At 40.4% G+C, this 22152-nt stretch overlaps 1 protein-coding gene across 1 annotated transcript in view; it reads right to left on the reverse strand.

Moving 5' to 3' along the window:
* Positions 1-22152, reverse strand: part of GLIS1 (GLIS family zinc finger 1) — a 287901-nt gene that overhangs the window by 133011 nt on the left and 132738 nt on the right. Inside the window, exons 3-4 of the mRNA XM_065409869.1 lie at positions 17541-17739; positions 6196-7300 (exon numbers count right to left, since the gene is read on the reverse strand). Coding sequence (XP_065265941.1) covers positions 6196-7300; positions 17541-17739 — 1304 coding nt within the window. The remainder of the gene's footprint in view (positions 1-6195; positions 7301-17540; positions 17740-22152) is intronic.

The following is a 22152-nucleotide window of genomic DNA, read 5'->3' on the forward strand; positions in this document are numbered from 1 at the left end:
TTAGAAGAGGGTGTTAAACGGTGGCAGTTAGAATCGATTTTTTTAGATTAATGTAGATTTATGCAAATGTAAAGAGAGAGGCACCTATCCAAAACCCTAGGTGTCCTGATACAAATGAGAGGAACACAGATAACAATTGGCAGCCAACCTCATAACAGCCACCAAAACTCAATTTCTTGTAGAGGTCCCATAAATCCCACCCTACGCACATCTAACCCCATTCAAACCGCTCCCTCTGCATCAGCCTGATCAAATAGATGCATGCATGCCCTGAAGGTCAACAAATTATGGCTATTTTGGCCCAAAGAGGGAAGCTGGTTCCAAAGCTGAGGACCTTCATAGAAGTCGAGGGGAATCCAGCACAAGAACCTCTGCTGACTGTACCTATGGCAGTACAGCTCGAGGACAGAGGTGGTCCTTCAAGTAGATAGGTCCCAAGCCTTTTAGGACAAAAATATTGTCTGTACTATCTTCTCTTTCTTTAATGCACCAAAGAATTTCATTTTCTTTTTAATTGCCTCTGATCACAATGATCACCCTCATTGAGCCAACTACACACAATCACTTCTAAACCATTTGCTTCACAGGACCCTGCAAATTCAGAGCTCAACCATGTATAGCATATAAAAAGTTCAGACTTGCTTATGTGCATCAAAGTTAAATTTCATGTGCCATCCTGCTGTCCAATCTTTCAGTGCATTCAAGACTATCTGTAACGTCAGACAATCTGCAGTGGTTTAAATAAACAAATACACTTAGTATCATCACCAAGCCACTGACTTGCTGTCCTCCTCCTCCTCACCACACAAAGCTCTTAACCCTCCAGTTCCTAGACAGCATCAGGAAGTGCTGTATGGGAGATGTGTATGTCAGATTCAATAAAAAAAGGACTTCTGGGAATGTGGTTATACTCTTGGGTAGAGTAAGTGGTTTTTACCATTGACTTTAATGGCAGCAAAGTTAGGCCAACCCTAGCATTTCTGAAAATACTATCACTGGCATCTGTGCATTATTGTTCTGTGCTCCCAAAACACCCTTCATTCAGAGATCTGGAAACACTTTACAAACATAAATGAAATAGTCCTTACAACACTTCTTTAAGATAGGTCAGCATTAGCTTCATTTTACAGATGAAGGAACTGAGTTACAGAAAGGATGTGGACCTGAGTTTCCTTAAACTACACACCATATCAATGCACATATCGTTGTGTAAATCAGGTAATTGCATGCACAAGTAGAGAATTTCCCTGCTGATGAAGGATTGTCAGCCTATAGAGACTACAGTACCCAACACACCTTGCTGCATTTTGATCAAAACAGATTCCTCATTGGCTGCTGTTGGCAACTACTCACTGTCTGCTGAGATCATAGATTTCCCATTGGCGGCTAGCAGTATGAATCTGCTTAGAATGCCCCACTCAGCACAGGTGTAGTAATCAAGTTAAAACCCCTGATTAGTTACCAAATGTATCAGGCCCTTTTGATGCTTAAAGTTTTAAAAGGCCTGTGAAATTCTAAATCACCCATACAAAATACATAGAGAAAGTCTAGTAGTACAGTTACTTATTTATATTGCTGTTCGTACAGAGAACTGCAACATGGGTAGCAATTTTAAAGAGGTAGATGGTTAGCTTATGTGATGTAGTGGCCTGAGCACAAGATCTGGGGCCAGGAACTCTTGAGTTCTAATGCTGCCCCTGATGCATATTCTTTAGGTGCACTTAGGCAAATCATTTAACTTCTTTGTGCCTCAGTTTCCCTATCTGTAATGAGGCCATTATAATACCTACCCCGTGTGAACTGATTAACAAGTTACTATGTTTCGATTAAAAGGGCTAATTATTAACAATATAAATACATTTTTTTTTGGTTCAACAGTTGCAACCAAAGACCCCAGCCAGGCCAGGCCCAAGGGTATGCTCAGGAATTTAAAATTTCACTGGTTTTGGGGGGCATGTTCTGTGCCCCCACTGAGCCACTGGGCCAGAGGAGCTCTCTCTATCTGCTGTGGCCTTGGGAATGGAGGAGTTCTGTGCCCCTGCCAATTATTGGAGGTGGGGGGTCATGCCTGTTTGTCCCCCCCTTGTGCACTGCATACAGTACATACATAAAATAAAAGAGAGTGTCTTCTCCAAAGAGCTTGCAATCAAAGAAGGAACAAGATGTGGACGGGGTTGGACAAGAGAAAGCACGAGTGAAAACAACAGGCTACATAGTTTGCTTCTTTAAGGTAAGTGAACTAGAGATGTTAATGATTGAGAGACAGGCCACCTGTCAAGCCATTATCACTGGTGGTTTACAGGAGCACCATGATTTATGATGCCTAGTTTCTATAAACACAAATAAATTGCATAAGTAGAAATGAGATTTTCTTATTTCTCTTCACTCTTAGTTGCCCAAGTTTGAAAATTGGGTTCCTTGAAAACACACACACACACACACACACACACACAGATGGTAGCCTTGTCTATTTTTTATGAAGTTGTCACACACACACACACACACACACACACAGAGCGATGGTAGCCTTGTCTATTTTTTATGAAGTTGTCACCATACAAGAGGGACTGAAAGAGATGACCCACTAGTGGTTTTATCCAAATCAAACAATCGAGGCCTAACAAGACTAAACGAGCAGCCGTATATTTACATTCTCATACAGGGATTTATGGTTAGTCTACAGTATTTAGGGATCACTATTATTCCATACACCAAAATGCCGGTAGAACTGAAAGACAACAAAAGATGCAGCTATGAGAAATATTTTTTTTAAATGAAAACCATTTAAGCTTGCTAATTTTTGCTGTCTCAGACAATCAAAATTCCAATTGTCTGGGACATCAAATCTAAAAAAGCATGAAATTAATCTTCAAAAGTTGAAGTCTTAAGTACATTGCATCATTATTTTTGTTGGATATATTTTTGATTATAATGCAGATGAACCCCAAATTTAATAAAACTAAAATAACATGAGTTAAGTATGAAACATAACAGGATATTGCAGAGAGATTAGGTAGTTTCCTTTAGACTACTTGCAGAGCCCAAGGAAAAATCAAACACAAGGAACACAATGAAGAGAAGACACAGCTTAATTAGAACATTTAACTGAATAGGAAAGGAGAATACTCAGAGTACAGGTTTTGGCAACAAAATGCAGAAAGCACAAGAAGTACCCAGAATCTCAGTAGTTCCTCTACAGCGGATGTCGTTTTGCCTTTCGACCGTTGGTAGTAGAGAAAGAAGCATGCTAGCTAAATTTAAACCAGCTGTAATGATGAGAGTGTTACAGTTGGACTGGAGGAAGCTTACCTCATGAAAGTATTGTGGAAACTGCTGTTGGAAAGATAATAAAAGGATTAACTGCAGTTTTAGTGGACCATTTACTTTTCAATCAAAACGTCTCATGTATTTCCTGTTCTCAAGTGGCTTGAATTCCAAAATTCCTTTGTCTATTACAGTACATAGTAGCAAAGCCTGTCATAAGAAATTAATAATTTTACATGGAAGAAAACTTTTATTTATATGGATTGAGTGCTATTTGTGCTAACTGCCTCAAACAGTCTCAATACCTATTTAGCCAGCAATCTTACCAGGCAAAAGAAAGAAGAAAATCAGCAGCCTCAAAAAGTAAGTAGAAGTGTGCACAATGGGTAATTGTAAGCAATGAAAGAAAATCCCCACTACAAATACCAAGAGATGCAAAGTTACTGAACAGGGCAATCCACAAAACAAAATCTAAAACCTCAATTGATGCAAAATGAATTGCCTTATTAATTTCCAGGGGTAACTGCACAGTTATTACCCCATCAAAAGATAACCAATAATGTAAAATGGCATAACATCAAAGCACAAAGAAAACACAAAGAAATCTTTTTGAAAAAATGGAATGTAATTCAGCAGGCAAATGATCCCCGTTTGTGGATAATAATTTTAAGGAGACGAGTCTGTGGCTTCAGATATTGCACTGCTAGATCAAGTGTTTTCAACAGCAGGAAGCTAGACTTGCAAAAAAGATGCATTTTTAATGTGCCCCAAAGGTCTGGTTTTACTATAGCACAGGACTCCAGGTCTCAATTATTATTACCTGCTGATAGTCACTATTTTTGTTCTGGCCATGGAAGGAGTTAACTGCTCATGTGACGTTATGCTCTTAAGTCTCTCTGGGGCACACAGAGTATTGGAGTGATTACACTGTCAGCTGTAATGAAACAGCGCTTTATATATTTACATGCCAAGACTACATACATATTTCCAGCATGTCCGATATGCAGGTTTTCATCGGGCCTTTCACAACACTAAATTCTTGAGATGTTGTCAATAGCCAATTATTTAATGCAGACTAACAAAGTGACTGAAAGGAGGAAATTTTTAGTGTTACATGAACTAACTTCTGTGGTATACACAGACTCCTATACAAACACTGACTGGGAATGTAACATTAGAAATCTGCTATACAATAGCTGTCAAATATGCATCTTAGCGAAAATGAAAAAGGGTTTCCATCTCCTGCCTGAGTAAATCTAGCACTCTCTACTATGTCTTTCATCATCATAGAAAAGCTAACCAACTTTCCCCATTTTATCATTTTCCTTAAAAAAGCCTGAAAGAAATGAAGAGGAAAGATTGTTTTCATTTCTTTGTAAGTGATTAAAAAGCCAGTTCCACTGAGAAATCCAGATGGTTTAGCAGTTTCATTACATTTTTATTTATAAGAAAGGGGTTTTCATTGTTCTTTTAACATTTATGGCAATAAAAATAACTGAAAGGAGTTTAAATTCCTCAGTGCTTTTACAAGAGATGTTGGTGCTACCTATGAAACTGAGGCAGAAGGTAATTATTTGTATAAGTACTCTTGATTGATAAATTAGACAGATGCAGTTGTCACTCTTAAAATGTGCCATTTTACCTCAAGCAACTAGATAATGATGCCTCACTATTTCCACTGTTATTCCATATACATGGTTATACGGAATACTTATTGAATAATACTAATATTAAAATAACATTATTAAGATATCTAAGGCAAATGAAAAGTTGTTAAGGTGATATAGCATTATTCTCTGGCAAAGCAAGAAATGTTGCATATTACTTTTCCTCCCCTCCAACCCATCATTAATACTTGACACAAGGCCTTGAGACATTTCTATCACCAAATATATATATATATATATGCTCTTATCATATATACACACACATGCGCCATAATGGACTTCATCCTGGCCTAACCTTCTTACAAGTATTTCTCGCTATAAGATTTTGCTACCAATACAATAATGGGGGGAAATTGTGTCAATTGACTGCCATGACCTGCTGGTGCAATTATTCCTTTGATTTTTTTTTTTAACAGCAGTACACAAAGAAAGCTTTGAAAATCTCATGGCTCAGTTTGGAAGCTCATGTCAAACTTGCTTAGTTTTATCTAGTCTATTCAAGGTCTTATATTATTACTCCTCCCTACATATGGAAAGCTCTATGGAAGTCATTAACTTTTATTTTAATTTGGCCATATTATCGTCATAGGGTGCAGATGAACAGACAGTGCTGTTCTCAAGATCCTCTTTTTGGAATGCTGATGTTGTTTACAATAGCTTGGTCAGAGGAGAACAAAGGGTTTTATTTTTTTTAGAACACTCTATTTTGCAAGTTCAAAAAACAAAACCAACCCCCTAAAACCAACCCCTAACAACCTGAGAAAATCTCAAGCTATTCTGATTTTTTAACCATTTTAAATCCTTAATATGATTCTTTTTCTTTTCCCAACTACCATCTCAAACTTTTGCACTATTAACTCCATGGGTTATTGTTGAGGAGGAGGAATGAAAAGAATTTAATTAGATGAGTTTTACGTTTCTTTATTTAAAATGTCACCCGAGGCTCAGTGACCCTTATTTTACGTTAAATGACTGCTGCTGGCTTTGATCGTCATTTTATTAATGCTTTAATGAATATTAAAAAATAAACCGTTGTATTAAAGTTAAGCTTTCATATAAGGGGACTGAATCTCTTTTCCAAGAGCTACAATATTTATTACTCAAACATTTCCTTTAAAATTAAGTTCCTTCCCCAATTCTCCTTAGAACAAACCAAGCTACAGGAAAGTACAATAATTATATTTGAATAATATTGAAGAGAGAGAGAGCCAGTGAGTGAGCAGAGTAACATGTTTCTGTTCAAATAAACAGATTCCAGACTTACCATACACTTGTTTGGTTTTTCTCCAGAATGAACCCTCATATGAATCAGCAGTTTGTAACGAGCATTGAAAGGCTTATACCGACGGACACAGCCTGCCCAGAAGCAAGTAAAGTCCTCTCCCTTCCTCTGGTCAATGTGTGTTTTTTCTAGGTGTCTGACCAGTTCATCTTGTTGGTCATAAGTGGCATTGCAGTCAATCCACCGACAGACCTGTTTGCCATTGCAGATCTCTTGTTCATCTCCTTCACTGGGCTGAAGGGACTTTGGAGACACGGAGACGTGTAAATGAGGCAATGTCCCTTGAGTCTGGCTTAGCTGCTGGTGTAAATGATAAGGCGGCGGCGGCAGCCCCTGACGATGCCGAAAGAGATCTGTGTTAGAGGAATAATCATCGACCGGTTCTTGTTTTAAGAAACTCACCTTCTGGCTGCTGTGCGAGGCGTCTTGCTGAGGAATACTAGTACCATTCATCATAAGGTTAAGACTTGCATTTTCCTCTATTTGCTGCATTTGTAGCGGATCACAGTCACCTCTGTCACATTCAGTGGAAATAGGTACAAGGCATGCTGAAGGAGAAGGAAGACTGCAAGTGTTCCCAGGCTGAGAGCAAGACTGGTGACGAGAAGATTTCTGAGCACTGTGGTGACTGATCTCCACAGGATGAGAGGAAATGCCAGCCGAATTAGTCCGCAGACCATTCACGCAGGTGACCAGTGATGTCTGCGACGTGCGGATAATAGCTGTAATATCAATTCCTTCAGCTGAAGATGGCATAACAGAGATGCATCTTTTCTTCAGGTTGCTTGATTGTAGCCTGGCTGAATGCTGAGGACTGCCAAAGGACAATGAACCCAGGGAGGAGCTATGTTCATTATTAAACAAGTATGATGAAAGTGAATTTGTAAAGCTATTATTCATTAGGTCTATTTCAGGATGCAGACTACCAGAGGCTCGCAGCTCCATTCCCTCTGTAGTCCTTCTATGTGCAGAAACCTCCGAAAGAACCTTATAATCACCTGGGCACTCTTGCTTAATGTGCTGAGCTGGGTGACTTCCATTCATGCACAAAGTGGAAGAATCGACCGAGTCTTGAAACCTGGGAGACCTGTAATACAGTTTCGTTAAACATCACCAACTGTGGGAGAATTTATGATTTTTGTACAAGATGCTACATTTATTATGCCCTGGAGAATGAAACCATTTATTCTCTACTGCACATTGTCTATGTCTTCCAACAATTAACTTAAAAAATCCTGCAACGTTTCCTCTGTGGCCTTGTAAAGGCAGCATCATTTTACATGGGATTAATTTTACACAGTGGGTTACACATTGTACAAACTCCCGCTCCCGCCCGCTATTACTGGCAACTCAATCACAATCTATAGGGTCAATGTACAGATTGGACAAAACAATAGCCAAAAATGTGAAGTTTAAGGCTTTAGCCATTTTTTTAGTTTTTTGAGCTTTTTGAACACAAGCATTTTCATTAGAGCACACAGGGAAAGTGTTTTGGAGTTCTCCCATAGCTCATAGTGGTGGTGTTAATTTTGTTCACACTCTCTAGAGACATTCACCATTACAAAATTCACAAACTTTCAACTCACAAGGCATTTGTTTGAAGAAAAATTTTGATCAGCTGAAAAAAGGGGAATGTAAAGGAATAACAGGAACTGCTGGCCACTATTACAATGTACAATAATCATCCATTTAAAAAACCCCGCTAGTTAGTTGCCTTAGATCTCAACTTTTCCCTACCAGAGCACCCCTTTTTTATCCAGCTGGGATCTAGCCAGGCCCCCTCTGCCATTTGGTAATGTGGGAAGGATAGGGTAGCTCGGACTCCCTGGCATTTGTTCAAGATCCTACTGAGAGTCACAACCCCCAGGGTAGAAACCCATGCCTTAGGTAACTAAATAGGGTTAGGAACATAAGAATTGCCATATCAGATCAGATCCATGATCCATTTAGTCTTGTTCTAACACTGGGCTATACAAATTGGCTCATGCGGAAGGGTCTAAAAAACTCCATAATTTTGACAGACAATTTTGAAATAAGCTCCCTATAGGAGAAGTTTTTTCCTAATATTTTCTTCCAGGCAATCAGTGGTTGGCTTATGCCCTAAAGCATAAAGTTTTATCTCTCTTATAAATATTTATCATAGCAGATATAATTGTGTCTGTATTATTTCTCACTATTAGCAGCTGTTCCCTAGATATTCCTACAGCTTATGTAGTATATAGGGCTTGTGCTGGCCCTCTTCACATGGATGAATTTCACACTACAGAGGATTGTGGGTAATACTGCAAACACTGAGGCAACTATGGTTATTCAGCAAGTTTTTAAGGAAACCACATTTAAGACAAAATTGGAAAAATTTTAAAGAGCGAGCAATGTGTGTATAATCAGCATGTATAGCCAGATAGCTACTGATGAGTCAAACATTCAAGTACTGTGCACATATGTAATGGAAATATTTATGGGGTAAATCATAGAACCACGGGGTAGATTTCATTTATCTTACAACTTGACTATTTCACCTGTATTCTGATCACTAATCCATCTTTGCTGCGACTATTCTAACATTCCAACTATGGGCAGCTTTCCAACAGCTATGAATTTAAAAAAAAACACCCACAAAAACGTTTTACACCCACAACAAGGAGAGATTTGTCAAAAAGATTACAGTGCACTGAGACTCAGTACTGGCAATATTCAGTCTTCTAGTTGTGACAGGTTTATGATCTAGTATCTTTTGAACCATCAGTATTAGGTATAAGAGCTTCGATCCCGCTGGAGAACTAGAATTCCCTACTTTCCATTGAGATACAGCACTCAGATCTTGAACTGTGACATTACTACTTTAAAAATACTATTTTAAATAATTTTTAGTGGTTTCAATAATCCGTTCATTATCATTTCTCTCTCTCTAGCTTTGTAGCGTTGGTCTCGTGGTAACTACGGCATCTGGTTTTAAAGATGGCAAGGCTTAAAAACACAATCCTAATACACTTTTAAAACCTCTAAACCATTTCTAAACCTATCTGCCTGTAAACTATGTGGCATAAGCAAACTAGATGATGGAGAAGTAGCAATTTTTTTTAAGCCTTCATTTGGAATGGCCAACATAGCTCACGGCTCAGTAGTAATGCTGCCATCTCAGACTCATTATGAGAAATGTTTTATAGTATAACACACCAGTCACGCTTCCTATTATTTAATCCATTCTATATTAGGCCTCATCACAATATTTGAAGGCATATGTTATAGGGTTGCCAACCCTTCTGGATTGGCCGAGAGTCTCCCGGAATTGGCCTCAATCTCATGGTTGCTACTGAACGCAATCTGGGAGATTTTGATAAGCCAAAAGTCTGGTCGGTGGTGCAGCAGGGCTAAGGCAAGCTCCCTACCTGCCCTGGCTCCGCGCGGCTCCCGGAAGTGGCTGGCACGTCTGGCTCCTAGGTGCAAGGGCAGCTAGGGGGTCTCTGTGTGCTGCCCCTGCCCCGAGTGCCAACTCCGCAGCTCCCACTGGTGGGAACCACGGCCAACGGAGCTGCGGGGGCAGTGCCTGCAGGCAGGGGCTGCGTGCGGAGCCGCCTGGCCGCCCCTGAGCCTAGGAGCCGCAGAGACATGCTGCAGCTTCCAGGAGCCGCCTGAGGTAAGCACCGCCCGGCTGCAGCCTGCATCCCGCACCCTAACCTCCAGCCCTGAGCCCCCTCCTGCACTCAAAATTCCTCCCACATCCCACACCCCCTGCCCCAGCCCCAAGCCCCCTCTCACACCCAAACTCCCTCCCAGAGCCCGCACCCCTCACCCCCTCCCGCAGCCCAACCCCCTGCTCCAGCCCTGAGCCCCCCCGCACCCAAATTCTCTCCCAGAGCCCCCACCCCGAACCTCCTCCTGCACCCCAACCCCCTGCCCCAGGCTGAGCCCGGAGCCCCCTCCCACACTCCGAACCCCTCGGCCCCACCCCCTAGCCCAGAGTCCTCACCCCCTCCCATACCCCAACGCCCTGCCCCAGCCCGATGAAAGTGAGTGAGGGTGGGGGAGAGCGAGCGACAGGGGATGGAGAGTGGGGGCAAAGCCTTGGAGAAGGGGCAGGGCAGGGCCTTGGGGGAGGGGGAGGGGGAGGGCAGGGGGCAGGGCAATTAGACAGTTGGCAACCCTAATATATTAACATAATGGTTACAAAACCTCAGACAAAAATTTGAACACACATTTTATCAGGTCTGCCTGGGTGGGGGGGTTGACACACGCAAAAGGGACGGTTTGCCCTGGGCTCCCTGTTTGAGAGGGCCCCCAAACTGAGTGGCACTGCTGTGACCTGATGCACAGGGTCACAGCACCACTCAGGTTTCTCTCGGTGGCCCCTCCATCCATGACGGAGGGGTGGCTGCCAAATTTCAGTGAGCAATGTTGCAACCTGACATATGGGGTTGCAATGCCCAGAGTGGGGAGCAGGGCCCAGCCCAATGGGACAGGAGCTGCCGCTGTGGGGTGAGTACAGGGCAGGCTTGGTACACACACACACACACACACACACACTCCTCTACCTACCTACCTGAGGCCTCCCCTAAGTGGTAATTTTTTTGGAAGGGTGGGGGGGAGGCCTCAGTTTCAGATTTTGTCTTAGGCCCCCCAAAAATCCTTGTGCAGCCCTGCATCTGATATTGTATAAAAGCTAATAAGATGATTATTTTTCAGCCTGAGACCCTGAAGCTACATTATTACATAAGGGCCCTATACTGTAAGAGCTCCAACTGTGGAATTCCAGCTGGTATCTTAGAATCATAGAAATGTAGGACTAGAAATGTAGGACTCAATATGTTATCTAGTCCAGTGCCCTGTACTGAGGCAGGACTAAATGTTATCTAGACCATCCCTGAGGAGGTGTTTGTCTAACCTGTTGTTAAAAACCTCCAGTGATGGAGATTTCACAGCCTCCCTAGGCAATTTATTCCAGTGCTTAACTATCCTTACGGTTAGGAGGTTTTTTCTTATGTCTAACCTAAATCTCTCTTGCTGCAATTTAAGCCCATTGCTTCTTGTGCTGTCTTCAGTGATTAAGAAGAACAATTTATCACCATCTTCTTTATAACAACCTTTTACGTACTTGAACACTATTATGTCCCCCACTCAGTCTTTTTTTCCTCCAGACTAAACAAACCCAATTTTTTCCCAATCTTTTCTCATAGGTCATGTTTTCTAGACTTTTAATCATTTTTGTTGTTCTCCTCTGGACTTTCTCAAATTTGTCCACATCATTCCAAAAGTATGGTGCCCAGAACTGGACACAGTATTCCAGTTAGGCCTTATAAGTGCTGAGTAGAGTGGAAGAATTACTTCTTGTGTCTTGTTTACAACACTCCTGCTAATACAGCCCAGAATGATGTTCACTTTTTTTGAAACAGTATTACATTGTTGACTCCTGTTTAGTTTGTGATCCATTATAACCCCAGATCCTTTTCTGTAGTACTCCTTCCTAGGCTGTCATTTACCATTTTGTATTTGTACAATGGATTATTGCTTCTTAAGTGTAGTGCTTTGCATTTGTCCTTATTGAATTTCATCCTGTTTATTTCAGGCCATTTGTCCAGTTTGTCAAGATCATTTTGAATTCTATTCCTGTCCTCCAAAGCACTTGCAACCCCTCCCCGCTTGGTATCATCCACAAACTTAAGTATACTCTCTATGCCATTAGCCAAATCATTATAAAAGATATTGAATAGAATTGGATCCAGGTCAGAACCCCATGGGACCGCACTGAATATGCCCTTTCCAGCTTCATTTTGAACCACTGATAACTAACCTCTGAGTCTGGTTTCCAAGCAGTTGTACAACCACCTTATAGTAGGTTTGTCTAGGCTATGTTTTCTTAGGTTGCTTAGGAGAAGGTAATGTGAGACAGTATCAATAGCCTTATTAAAAAGTTGAAATATATCACATCTACTGCTTCTCCCCATCCACAAGGCTTGTTACCTTATCAAAGAGGGATGTTAGGTTGGTTTGACAAGATTTGTCCATGACAAATCCATGTTGACTGTCACCTTCTTATCTTGTAGGTACTTACAAATTGATTGTTTGATTATTTGTATCATTATCTTTCCAGGTACAAAAGTTAAGCTGACTGGGTTTTTAATTCCCTGGGCTTTTCTTATTCCTCTTTTTATAGATATGTACTATATTTGCACTTTTTCAGTCCTCTGGGATCTCTCCCTTCCTCCATGAATCCTCAAAGATAATGGCTAATGGCTCGGAGAGCTCTGCAGCCAGTTCCTTAAGTATTCTAGGATGTATTTGATCAGCCTCTATCAACTTGAAGACATCTAACTTGTCTGAATAATTCTTAACTTGTTCTTTCCCTATTGCAGCCTCAGATCCTATCCCATTTATACTGATATTCACTATATTAGTCCTCCATTCTAACCTTTACTGCGAAAACTGAAACAAAACATATATTTAATGCTTTGGCCATTGCTGCATTTTCTGTTACTGTCTTTCTCTCCTGTCCTTACTCTTCATTTTGCTTCTAATGTGTTTGTAAAATTTGTCTTGTTACCCTTTATCTCCCTAGTTAGTTCAATCTTGTTTTGTGCCTTGGCCTTCCTAATTTTGTCCCTAAATGCTTGTGGTGTTGTTGTTTTCAAATATTCATCCTTTGTAATTTGACCTCGTTTCCACTTCTTGTATGACTCTTTTTTGAGTTTCAGTTTGTTGAAGATCTGGTTAAGCCAGAGTGGTCTCTTACCATGCTTCCTATCTTTCGTATGCATTGGGATAGTTTCCTTTTGTGACCTTAATAATGGTGATTGGTCCTGCAGCACACAGTCCTGATCCCAAGAGGCACTAAGCTCCCAAACCTTCCAGTGAAATCAATGGGCGTTTCCATCGGCCTTACTCAGAATCAGGACTGTAGTTTCTGTGATGAAGACAATTGTATCACATGGAGTATGGAATGCGTAAAGAGTAAAAAAGAAACAAAAGGAAGCATTGGGGTGAATGATTTCAATCAAGAAAGAATGAATTCACATTTCTCATCCACCCAGCTTTGTGTTACAGAGGCCCTGCTTATGTACATATAAATATTGGCTACTGATGCAGATTTGCATACCAGAATTCTTCATAAGAATTATAGCTTTCCAGATATCTGCACCATGTTATATACATTATGCCCCCGTGAGTCAGTTAACATTGCTGTAGGAAGTTGCATTATTTTCATTTCCCAACTTTTGGGTGTGGACATTTTCAACCTTAAAGTTGCATTACTGTAAATTTTCTGTGTTTACTATAGAATTTTATCATCACCCTTCTAGGGCAAACTCTGGGCCCCTGCCTCCGCAGCCACTGTGGGGCCCTAACTGGAGCAGAATTGGTGCAGTTCTACTGAGCAGGCCTGGGAGGGACAGGATTCCTGGAGACCAGCTTTTTAGGTAGCTCCTTCTGATGTTATTATTTATCATTTGTACTGCGATAGCCTCGAGATGACTCAGTCAGGGATTAGAGCCGCATGGTGCTAGGCATTGTATTAACAGGTAAAAAGACAGTCCTTGCCCCAGAGATCTCACAGTCCGAGGGAGTGGTTCTCAACCTGCAGCCCAATCAGCAGACAGCTGCGGCCCATGTGACATTCTCAGGGCCATACACGTAGTATATATATTGTGTGGATGCGGCCCACATAACACAGAGAGCTGCATATGCGGCCCACAATGGTAAATAGATTGAGAACCACTGGTCCAGGGACTATGATTTGATGCAAACATGGATGTAACAAATAAATGAAGGTGGGAGGATGAAGGGACAGTAAAATGAACACAATATGGTTGTGCCAACATGCAGGGAATAAAGGCAGGGGCAGAGTGGGTGGGTTTGATACAGGGGATATGCAATAGGAATTGGGGGCAATGGTGAATTTTGGAGGTGGAGGACTTCCTATTGACCTCTCCAGCAGAATACATATAGGTTTGGACACATCTTTAAATGTTCACTCTAAGCAACAATGCAATTGCACAGGATGTTACAGCACACTGTACAAGGAAGCAAGGCCTCTGTACAGTATGTTACAGTCCTGTGGGGGCGAGCGAAGTCGTACTTCTAAAGAGACTTCCATACACTGTAATTGGAGCCAGAGAGCAAGGACAGTAGCCACTATGCCAGAAGTGTTTTAGTTTAAAAACAGCCTCAAAGTAAAATAGCACCATAGTAAATAATCTGGAGATTTTGGCTAAACAAATGTACATGCCTTTAATTTCCCTTGCAAGCAAGTCTTTTGTGACTACTGACAGTTTTAAGAAGCTGGAGGATATTGTTCTGCTACACAACTACGGGCCCTTTGCAACACCTGCTCTTTGGCTGCTCCGCTGCCTTCCCTGTTTTTACACAGAAAACCAAGAACACAATGTGGGAAGAGTTTTCCATGCCTGATAATGGATTATCTGACAAATGGCCAACATTAGCTGTACATGGAGGCCAATTGTGGTGAAGAAGGTATTAGGACTTTTACAATATAACACACACATCTCATTTACAAATACTATGTAGTGGAAATTATGTTGCATAACTTAAAAGCTATTAATTGAGCTTGGGATGGAAGAGAAGGGGGTATTATCCATGGATTAATGCAGTCATCACTGGAATACAGTTCCTGAGAGAAAATGACATGGGGTGGGAGGGGAACTGATGGGGATAATGAATTTCAGTGTGCTGAGAAAAACAGCAGAATCCAGTCGTAACTCTGAATTCCTGGCAGGATTTTGAGCTTGTGGTGGGGGTGCCGTTATTTGTTTGTTTGGGTTTTCTTTGTGGTTGCACACACTAGTCATTCAAAGATTAACCCAGAATCCTTGTCAGAATTTGCATTTCCCCTTATTTATGCATTGGACATCAGAGCTGGTCAGAACGACCAATGCAAAGTACAGTCAGTGATGTCCACAGTACGTTTTGTTACATCCATTCCCACCTTCTTTTGTCCAGGCACTGTCCAAGAAAGGGCTCAGTCCTGAAAGGCACGGAGCACCCTCAACTCCCATTGACTTCACTGAAAGCGAGAGCATTCGGCACTATGCAAATTGGGCTCTTATATTGTTAACTCTTCAGGGTAAGGACATTGTCTTCTTGTATTTGTCTGTAAAGAACCACAACTATGGCACTGTGTAAATAATGAATAGTGACAATAATAAATGCTGTCTGTCTTCGTTTTCATACCAAGAAGTAGCTTTGACTCCATATAGTGTGTCTGTTAGGAAAGACAGGTGCATTCACTGTGCAAGGATTAGTTACTGTATGTCTGTCATGCTCACAGAGCCAAGCAGGGCATGAACACTACACTGCAAATCCTTTACAAATCAAAACTGTGGAAACAGGGTGGACATACAAACAGAGAGCAAGATGAATGACAGGCCATATAAACAAATAGCCCATGAAGGAATGGAAAGCAACCACAATGTACCTCAAGATGCTCTCCAAACATTTCCAAACAGTTACTCAGGAAATGGTGAAACCTGCCGATTTTAGAACATGTTGTAAAACAAACACAAGAGAATTACCTCAATCACCTGCTGCTTTATTGTAATAGCAGCCCTCTCATATTCTGTTGCATACAATCCTCTATGTTGTTCTGGGAATCTTCCCTCAGACAGAGATGGAAGCAGTTCATATTTCTGAGTGTGGTACTGTGATCCCCAGTATACAGATATCTATCATTTCCCTATTATGGATTTTACAAAAAGCTTCAAAAAGATCTAAGCAGGGTCCTCTCCTTCTCCTTTTGTTTTCTCCTGCCCTAATTATCTTTGTTTCATAATTATCCTCAACGACAGAAGAAAAACAGCCTGATAATTGCAAGCACCGCACCGAGACATAAAAGGGTTGGGACAGAGCTGAGTTAAATGCAGCAGAAGCATAAAAGTTTTAATACCAGCAGCAGAATGTGTTTGCTATTTGCCATGAAAATGATCTGCTTTTTTTCCTTAAAGTTCTCTCCACTTGCTTGTCACATTGATGTGCCTTTTATTCCTGAAAATGCAGATATCCTTGTCCCATTAGTAAAAGAAAAAAGGAAAACAATGCATAAACGTGTATAATAAAATCAAAAACAGCCAGATTTCCATGACTAAGTTACACAGTCAACATTTCCTCTCGCTGGGTCTATGGAAATTTGGGTTTGATGGTTCCAGGCAGAAAGCACCAATTATTCCAAATATTTAAGATAAAGGCTGCAACTTTATTGAGTTTTTTTATTTCTACATCTCTTCAAAAAGGTCAAGATCATTCCATATCATAAGCTTTGCCAAAAAGCATTGTAATTAAAATAGATGGACAGATTTTAATTCAGAGCAGGCGTCTATTCACAATGGATGTCTGTTTAGGGTATTTGTTTAAAATCTGGTAATGTTAAATTTGTAACAACAACACAAAAAAAGAGTTCTACATTTTCGTATAATTAATTTATAGCAAATGTTTAAGTAGGGATCTGCCATGAACAGAATCTACAAACTGTGCATATATCAAAACCAGAGCCCAGATTTTTACATTATAGCCTTAAAAGCAAATACCAAGGATATGGGAACATTTCGCTCGGTTTGTTAAAGGAAACACTGTAGAAATGAGAGTGGCACACACTTCCTGGAGGTTTAATGGTGGCATGCCAGACTGCCATATGGAAGACTCCAGTTTGGGAGTGATTCTACTATCCTTATTTCCCTGGCTGAAACTTGAAAGCATCATGGGTGGTGCGGAGGGAGAGGAGGTAGTTTTCTTTCTATTTAAGTCACTGGCAAACTATCATTCATTTCAGTGGATGCTGGATCGTACTCACAGAGGAGACATACTTAAACTCCAAAACTGAAGGGTGCCACTGCCTTTAGAGTGATCCCCTAGTGGTAGGATCATGGAGCAGTATGACAGGTTTCAGAGTAGCAGCCGTGTTAGTCTGTATCCGCAAAAATAACAGGAGTACTTGTGGCACCTTAGAGACTAACAAATTTATTAGTAATATAATAAATATAACAAGTACTCCTGTTATTTTTATTGGAGCAGTATGAGTGCATCTGCACAGAAAGGCCATGCCTCAGGCCCAGCAGTAAGGTACCATCAATGACAGCCTCTTATGGGTAATGGAATTAGTTGATTAGAAGGGGAGATTAAATGGTTGCCCAGATGGAATGACAAGATGAGGCAAAAGCCAAAGAGATCATCTGACCCTGGCATTCACATCAGGCCCCTCAACCAGGCCCAGTGAAGGCAGAACCCATGTCCAAATCCTGAAAGGTTGCTACTGGGGAAAAAAGATTATAGCAATGAAGGGCTTCAAAAGGGAAAGGTATATAAAGCAACAAAAACGGGAACAATACCTGGTATCTGAGTGTGTTAAATTCAGGTGACCGACATGTAGCAATCTCTCACGAGATAATGGGTGGTCTCGGGTAAGTGGATTTCCTGTGTGGATGAGCAGACTCTGTCTACAGACAGGTACTGAGCTATTTGTCATCTCCATGTCCATCATGTTCTTCTTCTCGGAGATCAAATTACAGTGGCCGTATCCACCATTCACTGTTAAGTACATTAAAAAAGAGAGAGTGAGAGAGAAAATAACCATAAGCTTCTACCCATGGATGCTGCTATATCAGTTATCATTCTCAGTTATTCACACTTTTGGCTCCTCTCATGAAAGCATTATAATTGCAACAGCAAAGAATGTTAAGGGTTTCACAATGAACCAAGAACTAATTCCAAAGGAATTAGTGTCCAGAACGTATTGCTCTTGTTCCTCTTTTTAAAGATGGGGCTGTTTTTCACTTCATATGTTAGCTTTTAAAAAAATGTGATAGGTTCCTTTTCTTCTACATTTTTTGGGAGGTAGTATTTCCTACATTTTTTGTTTGGTTAGTTTTGTTTTGGGGTTTATTCATTTATTTTGGTGGGATTAGTTGTTGGGTTTTTTTCTATTAGTGAAATTAATGGAGACAATATTAATGCAAGGGTCTTCTGCAGTCTAATTGAAGACTTTATTTTTTGTCTACACAGGAAATTTATACTGGTATAAGATGTGAAAACTAAGGTGTGATTTAAAATTGATAAAGTTACAGCAGCATAATTCCCCATGTAGATACACTTAACATGACCTGAGTGCCTTTTTTTTTATTATTTTGGTTTAGCTTATGTCACTTTTAAGCTAAACCAAAAAAAGCCACTTTAATAACAGAATAAGAGAGTGTCCACATAGTGACTTATATCAGTCTAACTATACTGTTTTAACTGTAGCAGTATAATTATACTGGTAAAACTTTCCTGTACAGACATGCATACCTGGCAAAACTTTCCTGTACTAGCATGCCCTTAGTATGAAGGATCAGGGCATTAGTGAGGAGATTCTAGTTTATTTTCTGATGAAAAATGAGGGAAAAAATAAATATTTTCCATGTGTTTAAGTTTATTCGTATTTTCAAAATAATCTATGATTTTTCTATATTCTTATTCTGCTATGGCTAGATCTGGCACATGTTTAATTTCACTCTTACACCAAAAGATGAGGGAAATGGACCAAAGATACAGCAATCATTCTAAGAAAAAGAATTCTGAATACATTTTCAAATCTATCCATGGACATTAGATGCATAGATCCAAAAAAGATGGATGTGTTTAAAAACAGATGGCAAAATATAGCCTAGGACTTACATCCTGAGCCTGAAAACACCAACACACATGCTTAAATTTAAATATGTGAGTAATTCCATTGACTTTAGTGGGACTACTCATGAGCTAAAAGTTAAGCATGTGGGAAAACATTTGCAGAATAGGAAGGGCCTTAAATTGCTAGCTACAAAAAAAAATCACTATAGATATTTATTATGATATGCTTATTGCACATAGGCCATGCCTTTAAAATACTAGATCATAAGTATGGCCATACTTGGTCAGATCAATGGTCCATCTAGCCCAGTATCTTGTCTTCTGACAGTGGCCGGTGCCAGATACTTCAGAGGGAATGAGCAGAACAGGGCAATTATCGAGTGATCCATCCCCTGTCCTCCAGTCCCAGCTTCTGACCATCTTGGTTAATAGTTGATGGACCTATCTTCCATAAAGGTATCTAATTTGTTTTTGAATCAAGTTATACTTTTGGCCTTCACAACATTCCCTAGCAACAAGTTCCATGGATAGACTATGCATTGTGTGAAAAAGTACCGGTACTTCCTTATGTTTATTTTAAATGTGCTGCCTATTACTTTCTGTGGGTGACTCCTGGTTCTTGTATTATATGATGGTTAAATAACACATCCGTATTCACTTTCTCTACACCATTCATGATTTTATAGATCTCTATCATATTCCCCCATTAGCTGTCTCTTTTCTAAGGCCTGGTCCACACTAACCCCCCACTTCGAACTAAGGTACGCAAATTCAGCTACGTTAATAACGTAGCTGAATTCGAAGTACCTTAGTTCGAACTTACCGCGGGTCCAGACGCGGCAGGCAGGCTCCCCCGTAGATGCCGCGTACTCCTCTCGCCGAGCTAGAGTACCGGCGTCGACGGCGAGCACTTCCGGGATCGATCCCAGAAGATCGATTGCTTACGGACGGACCAGGAAGTAAGTGTAGACCTGCCCTTTGCTGAACAGTCCCAGTCTTTTTCTCTCTCCTCATCTGGAAGCTGTTCTATATCCCTACTCATTTTTATTGCCCTTCTTTATACTTTTCCCAATTGTAATATATCTTTTCTGAGATGGGACAACCAGAACCGCATGCAGTATTCAAGGTGTGGGAGTACCATAATTTATATAGTGGCATTATGATATTTTCTGTTTTATTATCTGTCCCTTTCCTAATGGTTCCTAATATTCTATTAGCTTTTTTGACTGCCACTGCACACTGAGCAGATGTTTTCACAGAACTATCCACAATGACTCCAAGATCTCTTTCTTGAGTGGTAACAGCTAATCATTTTGTATGTAGAGTTGGGATTATGTTTTCCAATGTGCATTACTTTGCATTTATCAACATTGACTTTCATCTGCCATTTTCTTGCCCAGTCACCTAGTTTTGTGAGATCCTTTTGTAACGCTTCGCAGTCAGCTTTGGACTTAGGTATTTTGAATAATTTAGTATCATCTGCAAACTTTGCCACCTCACTGTTTACCCCCTTTTCCAGATTATTTATGAATATGTTGAACAGCACTGGTTCCAAAACCGATCTTTGTGGAGCCCACTATTTTCCTCTGTCCACGGCAAAAACTGACCATTTATTCCTACCCTTTGTTTCCTGTCTTTTAACCAGTTACTGATCCATGAGAGGATCCCTCTTATCCCATGACTGCTTACTTTGCTTAAGAGCCTTTAGTGAGGGACCTTGTCAAAGGCTTTCTGAAAGTCCAAGTACACTATATCCCCTGGATCACCCTTGTCCACATGCTTGTTGATCCCCTCAAAGAATTCTAATAGATTGGGGAGGCATGATTTCCCTTTACAAAAGCCATGTTGACTCTTCCCCAACGTATCGTGTTCATCTATATGTCTGAAAAATCTGTTCTTTTACTATAGTTTCATCCAGTTTGCCTGGTACTGAAGTTAGACTTACTGGTCTGTAATTGCCAGGATCGCCTCTGAAGCCTTTTTAAAAGGTACAAAGACTGATTTAAGTGGTAGGTTAGATACCACAGTTAGTAGTTCTGCAATTTCATATCTGAGTTCTTTCAGAACTCTTGGGTGAATATCATCTGATCCTGGTGAGTTATTACTGTTTAATTTATAAATTTGTTTAAAAACCTCCTCTACGGACACCTCAATCTGGGACAGTTCCTCCAATTTGTCTTCTAAAAAGAATGGCTCATGTGTGGGAATCTCCCACATAGACCACATATATAATCAAGGAGAAAGGAATTAAAATCACACATACAAAAAACAGTTTACAAGAGCATCGGTGGTAACTGACTCTTTTTTTTTTTTTTTTTTTACATTGGAGAGGAGAATTGCATTTATTTACCTACTTCAAAAGCATGTTGTGAGGGTTTTTTTAATGAATGTTTGTAACATGTTTTGAGATCTTCAGATCAAAGGAACTAGAGGCAGGCAAAGTACTTGTACTAGCTCTGACTGCTTTTCACTTACATTTTTCCTCTTGATAAACAAAAATGACAACAAAACCCATCAGATATTCTACTAGTAATAATTTGCTATTGACCAGTTTTCTGATCTGCCATACCAAATCAACAGACCAGGCAGAATCTTTTCATGTTAGTGAAGTGTTTGAATGGAGTGGCAATAAAGAAATGTCGTAAGTGTTGCTTGAAGCTGTCTCAATTGAGCTGCATACTGTGCTATGGATGAAGGTGTAGTATAAACATGCATTTAAGGCAAAATCAATTCAATTGAAAAGAAAAAACAAACAAACCAGACAAAAAACCACCAACAGGAGTTTGCAGTCAAAGGCCTGATCCTGCAGTCCTTATGCAGGAAAAATTAAATGGAGTCTTGCTTGTGCAGAGTAGGACTGGAGATTTGATCTGAAAACGTGTGTGTGTCACAGTAAAATATTTTTAAACGTTTCCTTTTATTAGCCCCATCTATATTTGGAAACTGACCCATTGCAAAGAATGGTTGTCAGCAATAGAGCTTCCCGAACTAGAGTTGAAAACGGTTTGTGTTACTGTAGATGAAACAAAACCATTTTCAGTATCATTACAGAAAGTGTGACTGCGACATGACTCCACCAAGTCTCAGGGTATGTCTACATTGCAATTAGACACCCACAGCTGACCCTTGCCAGCTGATTTGGCCTCATGTGGTTCAGGCTGAGGGGCTATTTAATTTCAGTGTAGCCATTCTGGTTCAGACTGCAGCCTGAGCTCTGGGACCCTCCCATCTTGCAGTTTAGACATATCCTGGGTCACACTGTCTGTAACATGCCAGTTTTCCAATGTAGGGTTTTGACTCATAAGGTGGAACAAATGACTTAGTTCTATATGT

The sequence above is a fragment of the Emys orbicularis genome, chromosome 8 (assembly GCF_028017835.1).
Source record: "Emys orbicularis isolate rEmyOrb1 chromosome 8, rEmyOrb1.hap1, whole genome shotgun sequence".
Classification (NCBI taxonomy): Eukaryota; Metazoa; Chordata; order Testudines; family Emydidae; genus Emys; species Emys orbicularis.